The sequence below is a fragment of the Ostrea edulis genome, chromosome 5 (assembly GCF_947568905.1).
Source record: "Ostrea edulis chromosome 5, xbOstEdul1.1, whole genome shotgun sequence".
Classification (NCBI taxonomy): domain Eukaryota; kingdom Metazoa; phylum Mollusca; class Bivalvia; order Ostreida; family Ostreidae; genus Ostrea; species Ostrea edulis.
In genome coordinates, this window is record NC_079168.1 from 92,812,749 (window position 1) to 92,831,258 (window position 18,510).

The window sequence follows — 18,510 nt, forward strand, 5'->3', positions numbered from 1 at the left end:
AAGTGTCTGATAATCGGGCTTTGCCCCCTTTGGCATGTTACCCAATACACCCTGTGCACTACCTCGAAGGGAAACTGCTAAATACAATCCCTTCTGGTTGTATTTCCATCCACTTATCTCTGCACAGGCTTCAAAATGCGCGTGGTAATCTAACCATGGACCACTGCCATCATACGTTGCTGGCTTGATCGTTTGCCTCGATACTGGAAAATCCGCCAACGCATTGTCATCACTATGGGGACTGGTGAATCTTACTCTGGATCTCCTTCTAGTTATCCCAGGGAGAAGAGAATCGTCTTGGTCGTCTCTGTAAGGTTCTTCGGGAGGAAATCTAAGTCTAGTTTTATCGTTACGCGCAGCCTCTCCTTTTTCCTGGTACAGATCAACTTTGGGAGTAGATTCTCGACCACTGTAAACGCGGGGTCGTGCTCCAGCGTCTCTATACATGTCCATGAGAGTTTGCTCAGCAGACTTTTCTGTAAGGGTGTGCGCATGCTTGGCTGGCGCACTGTCAAGGGTTGGTGACTTTTCTTCTGTCTGTTGAATTACTCCTGAGAAACGGGACGCACCAACGCCAGAGTCTCTCACTTTGTCTTTCATGCGCGTTGTGACAGGCGTTGACGACTGGAAACTCTTATTCCTTATGCTCTCCTCTTTCAGCTCCGCGAGCTTCTCTTCTATCATGGAAAGCTCCTTGTCTATGTCGTCCATCGTGCAGCTATCTCAAGCTATCCCACCGCTGCCACCAAATTTTATGTAACGTGCAAGGGAGGTTACTGCCTGTGAACCCCCGCGCGCTCGTACCCGTGATAGAAACGGATAGCCCTGAGATGCTGCAATATGAACAATGCGCAGACTTAATCAGTTGTACTGCGCCTATATAGGATCTATTGACTGATAGCGAACAAGTGCACTGACAGGGATTTCCACACACCAGCGCACTTCCACAAGGACAAGCAGGGATGTCCGCACACCTGCCCTTGCGCAGTGATAGGCAGGGTTGACCGCACACCTATCACTATATAAATACCGGTTCTAATCAGAGACACTGGCAGGGATGTCCGCACACCAGAGCTCTACCACAAGACAGGCAGGGATGTCCTCACACCTGATCTTGCGCAGCAACAAGCAGGGATGCCAAATCCAGAGCAGGGATTGACCACACATTCTGGCAGTAATAAGGAGGGATGACCGCACACTTATTACTAAGACGTACAATATAAGTATGGAAGTCCGCACACTTATACGTACCTTACAGGGTTTGTCGAGTTTTACCTCTAGAACCGTTCTCCCCACACCCATCGTATAGAAGAATCCTATATATCCGCAGTACCATAATGATCCGTAGTGTATAATTACTTATCAATTAAAACAAAATACTAATCATACCCAAACTGGCTAATCTTTATAGAATCTACTATAGAAACACACAATGATTATAATTGTATGTACTTTAATTCAAAACTAACCATCATGAAATATTTATTTGAGTATGTCTAATAAGCAATTAAAATGACAAGGGCGATAACTCTCGCAATAAAGATAACATAAGAAATACAGCTTTCCGCTTCAGTAGCTTTCCCCCGAAAGTGGCTATATAGTAGCCTTTCCCTAGGGGGGATCTTCCCCCATAGCAGGGTTACCGAACTCGCGTTTTTTATTTTGACTTTAGAAAAGATATTATGGAAAGTCGGTCGGGCTTTGTACAACAAATATTGATATTGCATAGATCAGTGTCATCTTCGCTAGCCAAGGGTTTACGATCCGCTCCGCTTCTCTACAAACCCTTGGCAGATTTAGTGCGATTTTCGTAGCTTTCAGTGGCGCCCTCTAGCGGATGGAGAAAACAACCCTGTTTGGATTACATCATGCTTATCCAATGAAAATGCGTGTTTCAGCTAAAGTTTAAAAGTTGTTTAGAAATGGCTGCGCACAGAGAGTAACGCAATGTGGTATGCAAATCATTCAAAATAACAATAAATTTAATCATCTCTTAATTGCATACTTAATTGAAAAAGAAATCATTGAGAATATTATCATGTGTGAACCCATGAAATATATGTAGTCGTTGAGTCTACGTCTAAAGATAACCCCACGTGTGTAAGGTGAATTCCAATTGAGGAAAATAGCTCTGACGCAACTGTCTAAATCTGGGATAGATAGAACATAAAACAACGAATTGCAAGAAATGTTTAATATTACAGTAAACTTGTGGTACGGTACTGTAGTAAATAAAATGCACTTCTGTACGCAGATACGAGTCTGAACTGCGCACGTGGCATCATTTATTTGATACACGGCCGAGTGACAGTTGTTTTGCACGTGATCTAACGTAACATGTTCTCTGATTGAGCAGTGGACTTTCCCTGCGTCCAATCATATGCTGAAAGTTGAGGCTGCGAAAATCGCACTAAATCTGCCAAGGGTTTGTAGAGAAGCAGAGCGGGTCGTAAACCCTTGGCTAGCGAAGATGAGAACAGTGTATGTTGTCGATAATTTGAATGTAGATACATGTATTTTCATAGAGACATATTTTAGAGATATGCTTTAGGGTATTACTGAGAAAGTATATATAAAACATACGATATTATAAAAAAAAAATTGAATTCATAAAAAGCATTTTATGGGAAACAAAGAGTAAGCCCACGCACAATGTATCAAAATAAATCTTTATATTCAACGATGTTTTGCAGTCTTAATTGTATCGATATCTTGAATTAACAAGAGCTAGGCCCACGGACCTTTACGGTCGCCTGAGCCCATGCATGGACCTGTCTGAAAGGCTCTCATTTGCATAATGCCCCCAAAGCCTTTACAATTGAAATATTAAGTAGACTGCATTATAACCTCTTTACAAAAGCATTAAGGGTTTAACATATCAATACATTTTGGCAGATAAATAGACGGCATTTACGTCACCCTTTCAGCAAAGTCTTTTACCAAAAGTATCACTCGGGTAGGCAGCATCTTGATCACCCTATCGTTTTATTTATTCAGTTTTCATCTAACATCAAAAGGACCAAGTATGAGATTTTAGGCATCATAAACATTAGCTCTCCTAGACCATTTACCATTTGCGACCCCCCCCCCCCCCCCCCGTACACATCCTGAAACCATGCAACCTGGTTTACAAAATAAACGATTTTGTTAGTTAACCTGTGGTCTTTCTATATACGTGTTTAATTTCATTCTGAATAAAGACAAAATTTTTAATTTTTAAATACTAAAGGCATTTTAACTATACGTGCCAGTGGCGGGTCTAGACCTTACTGTTTTGAGAGTCGAAGGGAGAGGGCATGGAAGGGGTTAATATCCTCACATTGGGGGAGGGGGGGTTCAGGGGGCCTCTCCCGGGAAATTTTTAAAAAGATTGATTCAAAATGGTGCATTTAAATGCATTTTCGACTGAAATTCTTGTTCCTTCTTCCTTTCATTTATAGTCACCACATTCCTTATAGAAATTAAACAAAAAGAATAAACTTGACTTATTGATTCAAAATAATTCATTTTAATGCAGTTCAGACTGAAATTCTGGTTCCTTCTTGCCTTGATGCATATTTATCACTATTAAGAAAAAGAAGAGCGGGGATGGGTGGGTTCCGACCCCCACCCCCCCTAAATCTGCCACTACATGCATTTTAGCTGGAGAGATTAGAGGGAAATTAATGAATCTCATATATTCACCTTTAGATTGATATTTCTAGGATTTCCAGTTGCATTCTAAAAATGAGTTTGAAAAATTGAAACATTCAAGAATAGTCGCATTTTCATTTTACCAAAATAAAATCCACAAATTAGAGAGAAACGCATTTGAATGTAGGTGCAGGACTGCAGTTTTACGATGTAACATTTGAATGATTTTATCACACAATTTCTGAAAATGTTTAAATGAAATTAAAAGTAACAAGAGACCCATGAGCTACATCGCTCACCTGAGCAGCAGTTTTTAGCAATAATCAAAGCTATCATTATACCAGCACTTTGATTCAGAAAAAAAATCAAAGGTAGCAATTAAAAATTCATAATGTAATCATTATCTCCCCTTGTAGAAGCCCTATGGTCCTTCATTTAAACAAATCTAATCTAAGAATGTTTTTTTGGCAAATATTAGTTGAAATTGGTCCAGTGGATCTGGGGAAGAAGTCGAAAATGTTGAAAGGTTACAGACGAATAGATGACGGATAGCAGGTGATCAGAAAAGACCACTTGAGCTTTCAGCTAAGGTGAGCTAAAAAAAAATTTGGAATGCATGATAAAAATCAAATTTGTTTTCAGAATAGTCCTCGTATGGGATTAAAATATGATGCCATTGCCCATCTGTCATTCAAAATAAATTCGTTTATGGAGAAATTTTGTAAACGAACATGTATAAATCAGAGTACTGACAGTGTAGCTGGGAGTTGCACCGCCTGGGATAGTTACATGCACAATTATATCGTCAACTTTTCATATTTATGTAGCAATATTCTCACCTGCATATGGTGTGTATATATCTCAACTGATTCGATACGCAAGAGCTTGTTCTGCGTATGGTCAGTTTTTAAATCGAGGCAGGCTACTGACAAATAAGTTGATGGTGCAGGGGTTTCAATAGTCTTGTTTAAAGTCAGCATTTCGCAAATTCTATGGTCATTATAACGATCTTGTTTGCCAATACAACTTGCCATTGGATCAAATGCTGTCTGACGTATTTCATACCTGTTACGAAATTAGAGTTATCCCTCTTTGTACATGTGTATCAGTCTGGTGTATTATGTGACATCTTCAGGTAGATTGATTGATCGATTGATCGATTGATTGATTGATTGATTGATTGATGTTTTCCGCCACACTCAACAATTTTTCAGTTATATGGTGGCGCCCAGTTTTTATTGGTGGAAGAGAGAACCCAGATACAATGTTCCAGGGAAGAGACCACCGACCTTCCGAAAGTATCAGGTAGATTGTGATGTAACTGATTTTTGTGTGGATGAATTAAATGTCGTTCAGTTAATACGTGCATTAGTGATCTCTCCGCGCTCACAGCGCCATCATCATTTATAAGTTAGTACGGACGAAGCAATACCGATTGTTAGGCCGTTCATGGCACACTGATTTTGACTACGGATAACTCCGTTTATCTGATCGAGATATAGGGCTCACGGTGGGTGTGATTGGTCGAAAGGGGATGCTCCTAGGCACCTGATCCCATATCTGGTATATCCAGGGGTCCGTGTTTACCCAACTCTGTATTTTGTATTGTTTATACACCGTGGACCATTGTGAAAAGATTCAGTAACGCACGAGTTCCAGATTGTTGAAGCGTTCGGTCTATTTATTTTTCTCAAAAACAACACAAATGAAAGTTTTCTTTGTCTAACATATATCGCACGGAAGGCACAGACGTATTAAGAAACAGAATATGCCCATACTTCGAATAAAAGTAGTTACTTATTTCAAAGATTCGTGTTTAATATATGAGTACCTAAGAAAAGTCGCACAGGTGTTTGCTTCATGAGCTGAATTCAAGGTTTGCAATAATTTGAGAAAGAACCATGATATTGTGTCACGTACAAGAATATAGAAAGACATTCATTTTCTTACTAAATTGGGATTCATAATAGTCTTTATTTTGACGAAATGCTTGAAAATGAAAATAACGCAGGGTGATAAGATGGGCATGGTAGTCAAGTCTTGTTGGAAATGTTCAAAATATTGTTAAAATATGTCCGTTGTTGGATTGTTGTGAGGGAGTGTTGACCTCTGAAGCGACGGATGAGAAGGAAAATCATTTCTGAGCTTAACCATGTCGGAGAATAGGTTTGTTTGGGCGAATTTAGTAATAAAATCGGATTCGAATCGAGGAAGGGGGCAAAATGTCGTTGCACACCTGGTGTATTTATATATATATATATTGGTGGAGTTTTTTCATTCTCTATTTATTGATTAGAATTCAGATACCTGCGCTTAGGCTTAAGTGTAGCTTATTGGCCTTCAAATCCACCACGCCTTCCCTTAATCTCAGGTCTACAGATCTTAGATGTCTGGTTTTGATACCTTTTCAATTTCTACCGTAAAATTAAAAACAAAACCAAAAAAAAAAACAAAAAAAACACCTGGTATTATTTGATTGATTAAATCTTGAATGCGTCACTTGAAAAAAAAAATGTTTTGCTGAAAATGTTTTGAGTACCAGCTATAATGATATAAGGGAGCCTGCGATGCCACGTGCGTGTACATGTGTAGCGTTGTTAAAGCAATATTAGCTCTAAATCTCAATTTTTTTTCATTTTCTTTGTAAAAATGTCCTATCATGACAGTTCTGTATTTAACTTTAGCCATAATCATTTATAAAATTAAAACTAAGTTTAAGATTTTATCAAAATAAAGATTTCAGTTATATTCATTATACATGAATAACATTATACAGAAATAATTTTTTTGCACTTGAAGACAATGTAGGTTTTCTAACACAAATACTAATAGTAAAAGTTTATATACCTTTTTATCTGTCATTGAAATAGTAAATCACAATTTTACAACAAAAAATTTCGACACCGAAATGAGATATTGCTTTAGAATACGACTGGACAAATTGTAGTCTTGTAACCTTTGGCCCTTTGAAAACAGCAGATTTCACATCTATTTTTGCATGTTCCCAACCTAATGGTCTACAAAGTACAAACGCTGATGTTTAAAGTAATCACACTACAGTTTCAACTTTTTAAATATTTAATTTTTCTTGTAACACAATTTCCTTCACCAATTTCTTTAACGCCCCCAAAATTTTGTATTAAGCAGGTGGCTCTCGAAAGTGAAAATGACAGACTGAGAAAGGACATGCACAAACATCATCTAACGAGATGTGTTTGTGAAACACAAATGTCCCCGATAATGGCCAATTCCGAAGATGGCCAAGGTCACAAGGGCAAATATCTTGGTACCAGTAGAAAGATCTTGTCAAAAGAAATTCTCATGTACAATATAAAAGCTCTAATATTTACCATTTAGAAGTTATGACCAATGTAAAAAAAAAAATTAAAGTAGGTCAAATGTCAAGGTCAAAAGGATCAATACCAACGGAAAGATCTTGTAACAAGGAATACTCATGTGAAATATCAAAGCTCTATCACTTACTGTTCAAAAGATATTTGCAAGGTTAAAGTTTTCAAAAAGTAGGTCAAATGTCAAGGTCACGGGGTCAAAAATGTTGGTACCCACGGAAAGGTCTTGTCACAAGGAATACCCATGTGACATATCAAAGCTCTATCACTTATTGTTCAAAAGTTATTAGCAAGGTTAAAGTTTTCAAAAAGTAGGCCAAACTCCAAGGTCAAGGTCACGGGGTAAAAAATATTGGTACCCACGGAAAGGTCTTGTCACAAGGAATACACATTTCTTAGAAACAATAGCGCCCCGTGACGATAGGGGAATGCATGTTCCATCTTTCATCATATGACAATGATTAGAAAGTTCCAAATATTGACTGTTGTTTGATCCTATATAAACTGGTGAAGATCGCTACATGTATTTACTTTTTATTGCTCTCAGTTAAGTATGAGTATTGCGAAAGTAATGTAAACTGATACAACATTTTTATATTATAGAAAATTCATATAACCCTTTGTATGTTGACCGAGTATTACTATAATCATTTTGTAGTTTTCCTGAAATGCAAAATTTTTCACCAGCACTAGGGGTAGTAGAAAGGAAGTCCCAAACCTCGTGAGTCCTTTCCACTTTAATACTTTGTTTCTTGAGTACTAGACTCAAATCTTGTGGACATTTTAATCTTATGCGCATCTTTGTGTTTCTTGGTAGTTCATACGTCAGTGGTTCAAGCAGAAGACACTGGAACTCCCGGGCTGCTCTGTAACATTTTGGGAGTTTGTGGATCATCGGAAGCGTTTGTTTCGATTCAAGGAGGTACGTCAACATCGTTTTATAGTTTTCATCATCCAACCTTACCATGATCTCCAGTTTATAATGACCTTCCTTAGGAAGCCTTGCTCGAGCAAGTAAAAACCCACCGTTAATCTCCGTCATGACGTAATCGTCACTTTCTCTTACAAGATTTTCAGCATGACTCAGTCTGCATGAAGCTTCTATTTCTTTTTCTACAGGTAATTTTATTTCTACTTCGCCACTTTCTGTCATGATGAAGGGACAGGATCCCTTTTTATAAATCAGCCCGTGATTTTTACAACTCTCGGAAGGCCCCCAGAGTCTCCAGTGGTATGGAAAAGAACGAACGAGTCCCTGTGTACTCACACATTTGATAACATACGAGACCAGTGTGAATGCTTCGTCCTCGTCCTTAATGTTAGCCAAGATGCGAAGTGTAAATTTTCCAACAGAAGGTGGTCGAACGATCACCTTATATTCATTTGATCCGCTTTTGTATGCATAGGTATATGGCTTGTTGTTTTGTCCTTTCTCTGGAATAAGCTCTCCGTGGAGGACCGCTAGCTTTGTTCGGTTACTTCTTAATTCAATAACTGATTCAGCATTTGTGAATACAATACTCGAGTGATGTGAAACAAACTCTATACCCCACTCAATGGATTTCATAGAAGGTTTTATATACGAATTGAATTTATCCAGTGACCAGGGTTCCGTCAGGAGCTGCCATGTTAGTGCCATTTTGATATCCAGATCATAAGGAAAATGAGTTAAAACAAAAAGATCGGGATCCATGAAGAAAAAATGGTCATGGTAATCGAAGTGGAACTTCTTAAATTCATCACAATTGCCCGCTCCCCAGGTACATTCGACAAAGCGCCATTCTCCGTCCACGTGTACTGCGTTCCATGCATGACTTGTAGCGTGGCCGTATTCAAATCGAATTTCTGGGTTGTAGTTATAGCCTTTTGCGTATCCGAATATCGTTTGCACTGTAACCTCAGAACACCTGCAATCAGTGAAATGATCTACTTTGTACAAAACAAAGTGAATACTTTGAGAAATAAAGTGCTTGAAAATAGCGTGCAACAAAAATATAAAACAAGTGTGCGATTTCGTGAATAAAACTGCAGCGAGTGTTATCTATAATTAAAATGCGAAAAATGATAAAGAACGGTTACAGAAGCAAAAACTTGTTTTAGAAATAAAAGAAAACACAATTAAATAATGAAAGTGTATTGCGATTCATTGAAGAACTTATAAGTATTAGCAGATTACAGCATCACGCACCTACACAAAGCACTGAAAAGATTGGCGTAACCTATGCAAACAGACGTTTTCAGTTTAAGAACTGACTCAGCATCAAGGGGCTTCTTTTTACCTTGAAATAATGCTGCCGTGTCATATCTGTATGGAAGAAAGAAAATATGATTATCATAATTCAACACAAAAAGCCCTCGCGCGCGCGCGCGTGCACGCGCGCGTGTATGTGTGATATTTTTTGTTTGTTGTCTATAACGTACATGGTGTCAAAACATTAAGAATGTAGATTTTTAAAACTTTCATTAATATTGAATCTTAGAGATGAGATGAAATCAACATTCATGAACCGTTATATCTAGATATGATCTGTATCACAGTGATACTTGAAATGACAGTGCAGATGTTGATATGTTTAACTAGGAAACAATTGGAGTCATGATTTTCAAAAGCCATTTCAAGAGGCTCATAAGCCACAACTTTCACTTGAGTCACCTTGCTGATACAGATATGCGTCGCATGAAAAATAGTCACCTAGCAATAAGGTAAAATCAGCCACTGAACATCTATTGGAATGGTTAAGTAAAATGGAATGTGCAGTGCACGAGGATGACTGTATACTATTATTAAGATTTCACAGTTGTAACCTTGTTCTTCAGACGTACACATCTTGTTTTTGATTGTTTCATATCTAATGCTTTGTAGGAGTTGTAAGAAACCTATACTATGGCTCCATCCCAACTCCAAGGAATGAGGAGAGTTGACTGTTCCGGAAAAGATTTTTAAAGACGTTTTCTTATGCAAGGTGAAGATAACGAACAGTGATCAATCTCATAACTTCTATAAGCAATACAAAATAGATAGTTGGGCAAACACGGACCCCTGGACACACCAGAGGTGGGATCAGGTGCCTAGGAGGAGTAAGCATCCCCTGTTGACCGGTCACTCCCGCCGTGAGCCCTATATCTTTATTAGGTAAACGGAGTTATCCGCAGTCAAAATCAGTGTGCCAAGAACGGCTTAACAATCGGTATGAAACACGTCAGCCAGCATTTGACCCAATATATTACTCCTAAAGTTTGACCCCCTTTCTGGCTCAATCTGACACCAGGGGCCATAATATGACGAAAATTTACAGTACATAGGAATGCTTGCATATTGTTGTGACAGATGGCACACATAGCATTAAGTTTTGTTTTCGGGATGAGGGTTTAAGCATCATCACCTCACTGACTATTGAAGAAACTTGTGTCTACACAGCAAGTATAAGTGATTCTTTCGTTTCTGATCAAGTTTGTTAAGAATAAACTTATCAGATGGCGCCACCGCAGTTTCACGATTTCACAATCATCTCTCCATGAGAGAGGAGTGATCCTTCTTGTGAAGAAAATTTCATCGTCATTTCCCAGGACATTTTATGTCACGTTTAATTGATAGTGGTTTCGGTGTTATGGAGATGAGGTTAAAAATATGAAATATTGACAGACGACGGACATACTTTAAGAATATGAGCTGCAAACAATCAAGAATAACAACACCAGAAAGCTACATCCCCATCAACGCTAACAAACGTAACATCACCGATAAAAACTACACCATCAATATCATCATCAACCCACATCATGGTCAATGAAAAAGTCACCGACATCATTACCAACAAACAACATACCAACAACATCACCGACAAAAAGAAACCATCAACAAAAACATCACCACCAAAATTCGGGTTAGAATAGGTCCCTGTACCCCTTGATTATCGTAAGAGGCGACTAAATGGGGCGGTTCCTTAGGTGGGTTCGCAAAAACCGAGGCCCCGTGTCAAAGTAGGTGTATCGCAATAAAGATCACTCCCTGGTCAAAGGCTGAAAGCGCCGAGCATAGGTCCAAATTCTAGAGACCTTCAATGGCAATGGTGACGTCTCCATACGAGTGAAACATTCTCGAGTGGGATGTTAAACAAGATACAGTCAACCCCCAACATCACCATCAGCAAATTGATATATCACCAACACCAACATCATGACCACCAACAACAATACCACCAAGATCCTCACCACAAAAACATCACAGATAAATATATCAACAACAAAAAAATCACAGATAAATCTATCACCAAAAATATCACAGATAAATCTATCACCACAAAAACATCACAGATAAATCTATCACCACAAAAACACCACAGATAAATCTATCACCAACAAAAATATCACAGATAAATCTATCACCACAAAAACATCACAGATAAATCTATCACCAACAAAAACATCAATAAAACAAGAATATGAACATCACCAGTAATGACAACAACACCAAATAAACATTACAACTAAATCTATCACCGACAAAAACAACATCAGTAAAACAACAATATGAACATCATCACTAATGACAACACCACATACACATCCTCACCGACGGAAATATCATCACATAGATACAATGGGAATTCCGAAAACACACATTGTCTATACGCCCTCACGTACCAAAAACTAGATCTAAAAAAGGATAGAACGAACATTCCCTTTTGTTAAAATATTTCATGGACACAAAAATCTTTCAGAGATACAAATGAAATTTCATAATCTGATAGTTTATCGTACATAAAATGAATTAAGAATAAAAGTAAGACTTGCGATATGTTGTTTGTAATCCATCTGTAAAAGACTCGACATTTCTGTACATGGTTTCTGGCTGGTTTTGTCAGGTACCTGGATAAAGCTTCAACAGATGAATCTGCTGATCTCGGAGCCTGTAAAAGATCAAAGGTCTGAAGAGTTGAGATTTCCTATATGAAAATTCATACTTGAATCTAACATTCATAAGAGCCAAAGGTGTTGTAATCATGTTATACATGTACACGCATCGATGAAATGGCATGCTATCGGGTATGCCGATACTGCTAAAAATGTTCATAGCCCTCACTCCAACCTTTTAAAACAAGCTTTAATTGCAGGTTTCCCAATCTTGGCTTGATTTATTTCTTATTACAAGAATACTTACCCTTAATGCATGGTCATCTAAAGAATGAAACATGGCATCGTCTGGAATGATCTCCAGTCGCTTGGTCTTTGGAGGCTGTGGAGGGTATAAGCTATTTTCTGATGTCTGCACCGGTAGCGGGTTTGAGAAGAAAGCAGTATTTGAATCTGGTTCAATGAAATCTACAGGGGGTTCTTTGAAAGTAACAGATTTTCTCTGAGATTCATTCTTTGCCGGCTTGGTTTGACCACAGCCCATGTTTTCAGTGTAATTATTTGCGCCGATTCCTGATTCGTACTGGCTGGATATAGTTTATGACGTCAACAGGAGGTTCCTTAAAGACCACAGTTTTTCCCTTCTTTCTTTGTTCCGGAAGGACTTGTTCTATGGCTTGTTGTTTTGCGTTGCCACAGCCCATTTGTGCTATTACTGTTGGGAAAAAATCAATAAATGTTTGATAAAATCAACCATTAGCGATATATAATTGCTTATAAATGATATATGTTTAAAAACATTGTTGCAGTGTTTCAAAGTAATGTATTTCTCTGTTTTGCGTCCGAATGCAGGTAACTTTTAAAGGCCCGACAAATATATTTAAAAAGACATTTTCCGAGGGTACACTTCATTTATATATGTGGGTATATAATTTGTCAAAATATGGTCAATGTGCTGGTTCCGTTATGAAAAATTCACATCTTTACACGAATTGCGTTTTGAAAAGCATAATTTATTGGGAAAATATTAACTGATTGATATAATCTTCATCTTTATTTTCATACATTGTACTTGTTTTTCTTATTCAGAGACGTGAGTACAGTGTGTAAAATATTGTTTAATTTTGACCAAAAAGCAAAACAGAAATAAACACTACCCTGTCCTGTCAGTAGTATAAAGCATACAGTGTCTTTAACATGGGTATTGCTGTACATCATTTCCATCCAATCTCTAAAAACAGTTTGGAACGCACAGGGTGTTCTTGTTGACATTCTTGAAACCGATTCTCGATTAGACCACTTTAATCATCAATTGCTCGCAACATTGTTGCGGTGGTGATAAATTAGTATCATACCAATACGTTCATAAGGTTGCCTTTGTGATTGAACAATGTATCTGTATTACCATAACCCGCGCAGCATTATTCCTTCTTTCTTAGTTCGGAGATATGTGATTTCGGGCGGTCTTTTGATTCGTTCTGTACATTTTTCAGAGAAATGGGATTTCGAAGTCTTTTGATTCATTCTGTACATTTTTATGTGTACTTCGCAAGTATCAGCATAAGTGTGAATACAAAAAACCCAATAAGTACCAAGTATCAACATAAACGTCAATACAAAATACCAACAAGTATCAACATAAACGTCAATACAAAATACCAACAAGTATCAGCATAAATGTGAATACAAAATACCAATAAGTATATCAGCATAAATGTGAATACAAAATACCAATAAGTATATCAGCATAAATGTGAATACAAAATACCAATAAGTATATCAGCATAAATGTGAATACAAAATACCAGATTATGTGATAAGGGCATAGGTATTGACGTTTAATAGTATATACTAGCAGTGGTGCATAATGATATGTACAAAAATGTATATACATATAGGCACTGTATGTATAAGTCATTTCAATTACCCTCACTGTTTACCATCACGGTGGAGAGAGAGAGAGAACAGCTAGGGATTACAAACTGGACTGAAACAGCAAGAGCTGCACAAGACAGGAAGAACTGGAAAACGGAGAGAAGGAATTAAGTCAATTTACCATCACAACACTGATTGGATCTAACAAACTGCTCTTCGAAGAGGGGTGGGGGTGTCTTCTACTGGAAGAGCAAAATACTACACACTAACCGTCATCAATTTGCTCTCTACTAGAACATGCATTCTATTTCCGGGAGTTCTGAAACCCTAGAATTCGGTGTAAAGACATTTTGAATTTGTCAGTTTTCCAGCTAACCCACGTCTCCGTTAATCAACTTAATGGTGAAATTAAGGAAGTTTGTTGGGACTGTGCCAAGTAGATAGTAGAGTATACATGATTTGTTGGAGCCAAAAGTCCGAGGATTTCGCCTCCTTAACCCCAAACAACTAGGGCTTCAACTGCATTCTTTGCGCATTACAGCCTACATTCTATGATGGAGCTACAATACAGCTTGCCAACACGGTCCAAGACGTTGTTTAGTGTCGGGATTATCACACGCGTCTCGTTATTTTTGAGCCAGTAGTTCTCAACATTTTCAAATGACCTTTTTTAATTTCATCATTGAACATGACCCTTTATTTCAACAAGTTTGCGTAACGCACCCTCTGGTAAGATAAATAAATGATTTTGGGAATACCAATGTTTGCATGTGGATGTGCCGCTTTGCTCAATTTCTTTTACAAATAATATAATCCATGTAATATGACATATTTTCTGAACTTTTTAGCCACCAAAATAAAATCCTACACAACATAGCTTAATCCTTGTTAGATACAGTTCTTTACCGTTGTGTTTCATATACAGCAACGGATCTACCATGAGTACAGGTTTTAGATTTTATGTAAATAAAATATTTCTCTACCTTGTAAATGGCATTATTACGACCGTTCACGCAGCCTGGCCTTCTCGTTAATTGCTTCGCAACCGTCACTCCGCATGGTTCTTGTTTTTAAAATCCCTCGAATGGTGTCGATGAAACAAAGTAGTTTAAGGAGTATATAGAAACGAACGGATTATATTCACTGACTTTTTTGCAGACATTAATCCCAATTTTAACTTTATCTACAGGCCGCGATAACCTTCATTGTTTAGATCAATCGACATGCATAAACCAACTACAGAATCGATATTGAAATTTTGCCATAATTCAACACGGTATTTTTAAATGCTCCTCGTGAATATCGAAAAGGCAGTCTAGGTTTAAAGATTACTTTTGCTCCAACATATAACGGAGTGTACTTTTAATCACACACACACACACACACACACACACACACACACACACACACACACACGTTAATAATAATTGTATTAGTGACTCATGAATTTACCATCATGACGTTCCAAACAACTTGTATTTCTATGTACTTGGATATTACTTTTGTTAATAATAATTGTATTAGTGACTCATGAATTTACCATCATGACGTTCCAAACAACTTGTATTTCTATGTACTTGGATATTACTTTTGTTAATAATAATTGTATTAGTGACTCATGAATTTACCATCATGACGTTCCAAACAACTTGTATTTCTGTGTACTTGGATATTACTTTTGTTAATAATAATTGTATTAGTGACTCATGAATTTACCATCATGACGTTCCAAACAACTTGTATTTCTATGTACTTGGATATTACTTTTGTTAATAATAATTGTATTAGTGACTCATGAATTTACCATCATGACGTTCCAAACAACTTGTATTTCTATGTACTTGGATATTACTTTTGTTAATAATAATTGTATTAGTGACTCATGAATTTACCATCATGACGTTCCAAACAACTTGTATTTCTATGTACTTGGATATTACTTTTGTTAATAATAATTGTATTAGTGACTCATGAATTTACCATCATGACGTTCCAAACAACTTGTATTTCTATGTACTTGGATATTACTTGTATTTCTATGTACTTGTATTTCTATGTACTTGTATTTCTATGTACTTGTATTTCTATGTACTTGGATATTACTTGTATTTCTATGTACTTGGATATTACTTGTATTTCTATGTACTTGGATATTAAGAAATAAAATCGATGACAGATATAAACAAAAACTTTAATCTATTTGTTGACGAATTACGTTTTCATCTAACGTGAAATGTTCATGTTTCTTTTAAACCAAGGTTCCGAGTCCTATTACTCACCTATGTCCACACTAACAAATACTTCCTCAGCATTCGTACGCTATGTTTACCCTGGTTGCCATGGTAATAGGTAGAAAACTTTGGGAAAATAGTATTATGATCTATATTTATATGCAGTGCAACTTTGCAGTAAGTTGCCAGTAACGCAAAGTAAGCAGACTTTTCTAAACAATCAGTCATTAGAGGCATGGTCTTTGACCACGTGACTTGATTACCAACAGGTCATCTACTCCTCCGGGGGTAACAGTATATCAATTCTGTCAAACAAAGGGCTCAACAGATATTGGGCGGATAAAATCTTCCTTCACTTTTCCTCGGACTAAAATGTCACGTTTTCATTGGTTTAGTTGTACTGCTTGACTACGTACAAATCACGATGTCCTGCGGATAATAGTCGGCAATATGACTGAATCAAAATGGAGAACGTGTATCTATTTTCTCTCTCTTTTAAACCATACTGATCCCTGTTCCCGTTGAGAGCCTCATCAACTGTAATTTAAAATTGGAGTGACGGTCCTTTGTATGACGTCATATTTTTGTTGTTGTGTGTGTCTGCTTCAAAAGATTCACTTAAACTCCTGGGGAGGAAAACTGAATAGCAACAAAGCATTTTAAAAGTGAAAAAGATAACGCGAAGATTTTTAAAGATTACTTGACGGTAAAAAATGAAAGTGCAAATTTCGAAGAACTTGAATGTGTGAACTTGTACGAAATGTTGGGGTACTTTGGCTATTAATGGATTTAGGACATTACGTAAAGACAATGTAACGTATTACAAATATCGAGGCATAAGCAGATATTAAACCAGAAGTGATAAAAGAATGAGATCGCTCACACGAGGAATATGTATTGGTTCCAGCTGACAGAATTTATAATATTGTTTTTGTTTGTAAGGCTCACTGTTTTAACATTAGTTTAAACGAACTTGGCTTTAATTCCACATTTGGTAATCCTACTTATACTTCAACTTCCCATTCCTAAAGATTAAATTCTTCAAAACCACGCCTTCGGTTTTAATATCCCAGTCAATGGGACGGGTAAATATGAGTTACTGTACCTATACTGGATTTCAAAACTTCACCAAAAACCCTGCTGGGATACATTGCTGGACCCAGTAAATGTTTTACCAAACCCCTATCTTTGCTCATTAAAATATTTACTGAGGTGAAGAAAAATTGCAAACGTATTGTGCCACAGAATATGCGAGAAGTGGTAACAATCAAATATGGATTCTAAAAAATTCCAAAGGACTTTTAGTAAATTTGAAATAACAAAACTTTTCCAAAAATCAACAACATCAAAATATATGATTTTTCGACACTTATCCACGTAGTCATTGGTGATCAGGTCTTTCAACAGTTTGTTGGAATTCCCATGGTCACAAATTGTGTTCCTGTATTAGCTGACATGTTTTTATATTCTTAGGAGGCAGAATATATTCAAAAGCTTTTTCATTAAATGAAAAATCTTTTTGGTGGCCTTCAACTCGACATTTAGATATATTGACGACGTTAATCTATTAAAAAAAAAAACAAGATAGAACTAATTCTATTTTCAAGGAAACAAAACTCGGACTGCGCCCCTACGCTACATCTAAAGGTGGGGACCATACTATCAAGAGTACAACATGTGTGAAAAATTTAGGCGTATTTTTCGATCAGCATCTTACAATGGAAAAACAGGTGCCCCCAGTCGTCAAATTATGTCACCATCAGATTTTTAACATCGGGTGGATAAGATAACAAATGAAGCTACCCTGGTAAACGCCTTTGTAAAATCTAAACTTGATAATGGAAACTGTCTATATTTTGGAGTTAGGAAACACACTGGACCGGCTGCAACGGGTGCAGAATACTGCTGCTTGTCTAGTTACAAGGACGCCGAAACGGGAACACATATTTCCGATTCTGACGGAACTCCATTGGCTTCTCATCCATTACCGACCCCAATTCAAGATTTGACCTATACATATTGTTCCTTCCTGGGCCGTCATTCATCGCAAGTCTTCTAGATGAATACAAGCCAAGTCGATCATTGCAGTCAGAATCGAAGTCACGACTTGTGGTGTCAAAAATCAGAGCAAAAAATAGGGACAACGCCAACTCAGCTGGGCTGTAGCACGTCTCTGGAATGACCTTCCAGATGACATCAAGAACTCAACATCGTTTTCAAAAAACTGTCTTAAAACTCGTTTTTATAAATTAGCTTTTTAGATTCTAACATGCATAAAACTGTGACTGGTTTAATAATCAAATACCCAACACCCCCGCCCCCAAATAACAACTTTAAGCTATCAATCTTAAAAATAGTGTATTATTTTAAGAATTTTACAGATATAAGATCTTATGTCATTTAATTGTGTTTTATTGTTGCATTCCTCTCCTTACTCTCGAAAAGCGCCATAGATTCATTTGTTTTATATAAGACACTATATAGATATTATTGTTATTAATTATTATTATTATTAATCATTATTATTATTTATCATCATTATTATTATTAATCATTATCATTATTAA

The 18,510-nt window shown here is 37.1% G+C and overlaps 1 protein-coding gene across 1 annotated transcript; it reads right to left on the reverse strand.

Moving 5' to 3' along the window:
* Nucleotides 1–7,501: 7,501 nt before the first annotated feature.
* LOC125650913 (kyphoscoliosis peptidase-like) lies at nucleotides 7,502–15,035 on the reverse strand. The gene is made up of 5 exons (XM_048879493.2): nucleotides 14,696–15,035; nucleotides 12,145–12,552; nucleotides 11,745–11,893; nucleotides 9,172–9,288; nucleotides 7,502–8,890 (listed from the first exon to the last, which is right to left on the reverse strand). The coding sequence occupies exons 2-5, from the start codon at nucleotides 12,379–12,381 to the stop codon at nucleotides 7,576–7,578; spliced, it is 1,818 nt and encodes a 605-aa protein (XP_048735450.2). The 5' UTR covers nucleotides 12,382–12,552; nucleotides 14,696–15,035; the 3' UTR covers nucleotides 7,502–7,575.
* Between the last annotated feature and the right edge of the window lie 3,475 nt (nucleotides 15,036–18,510).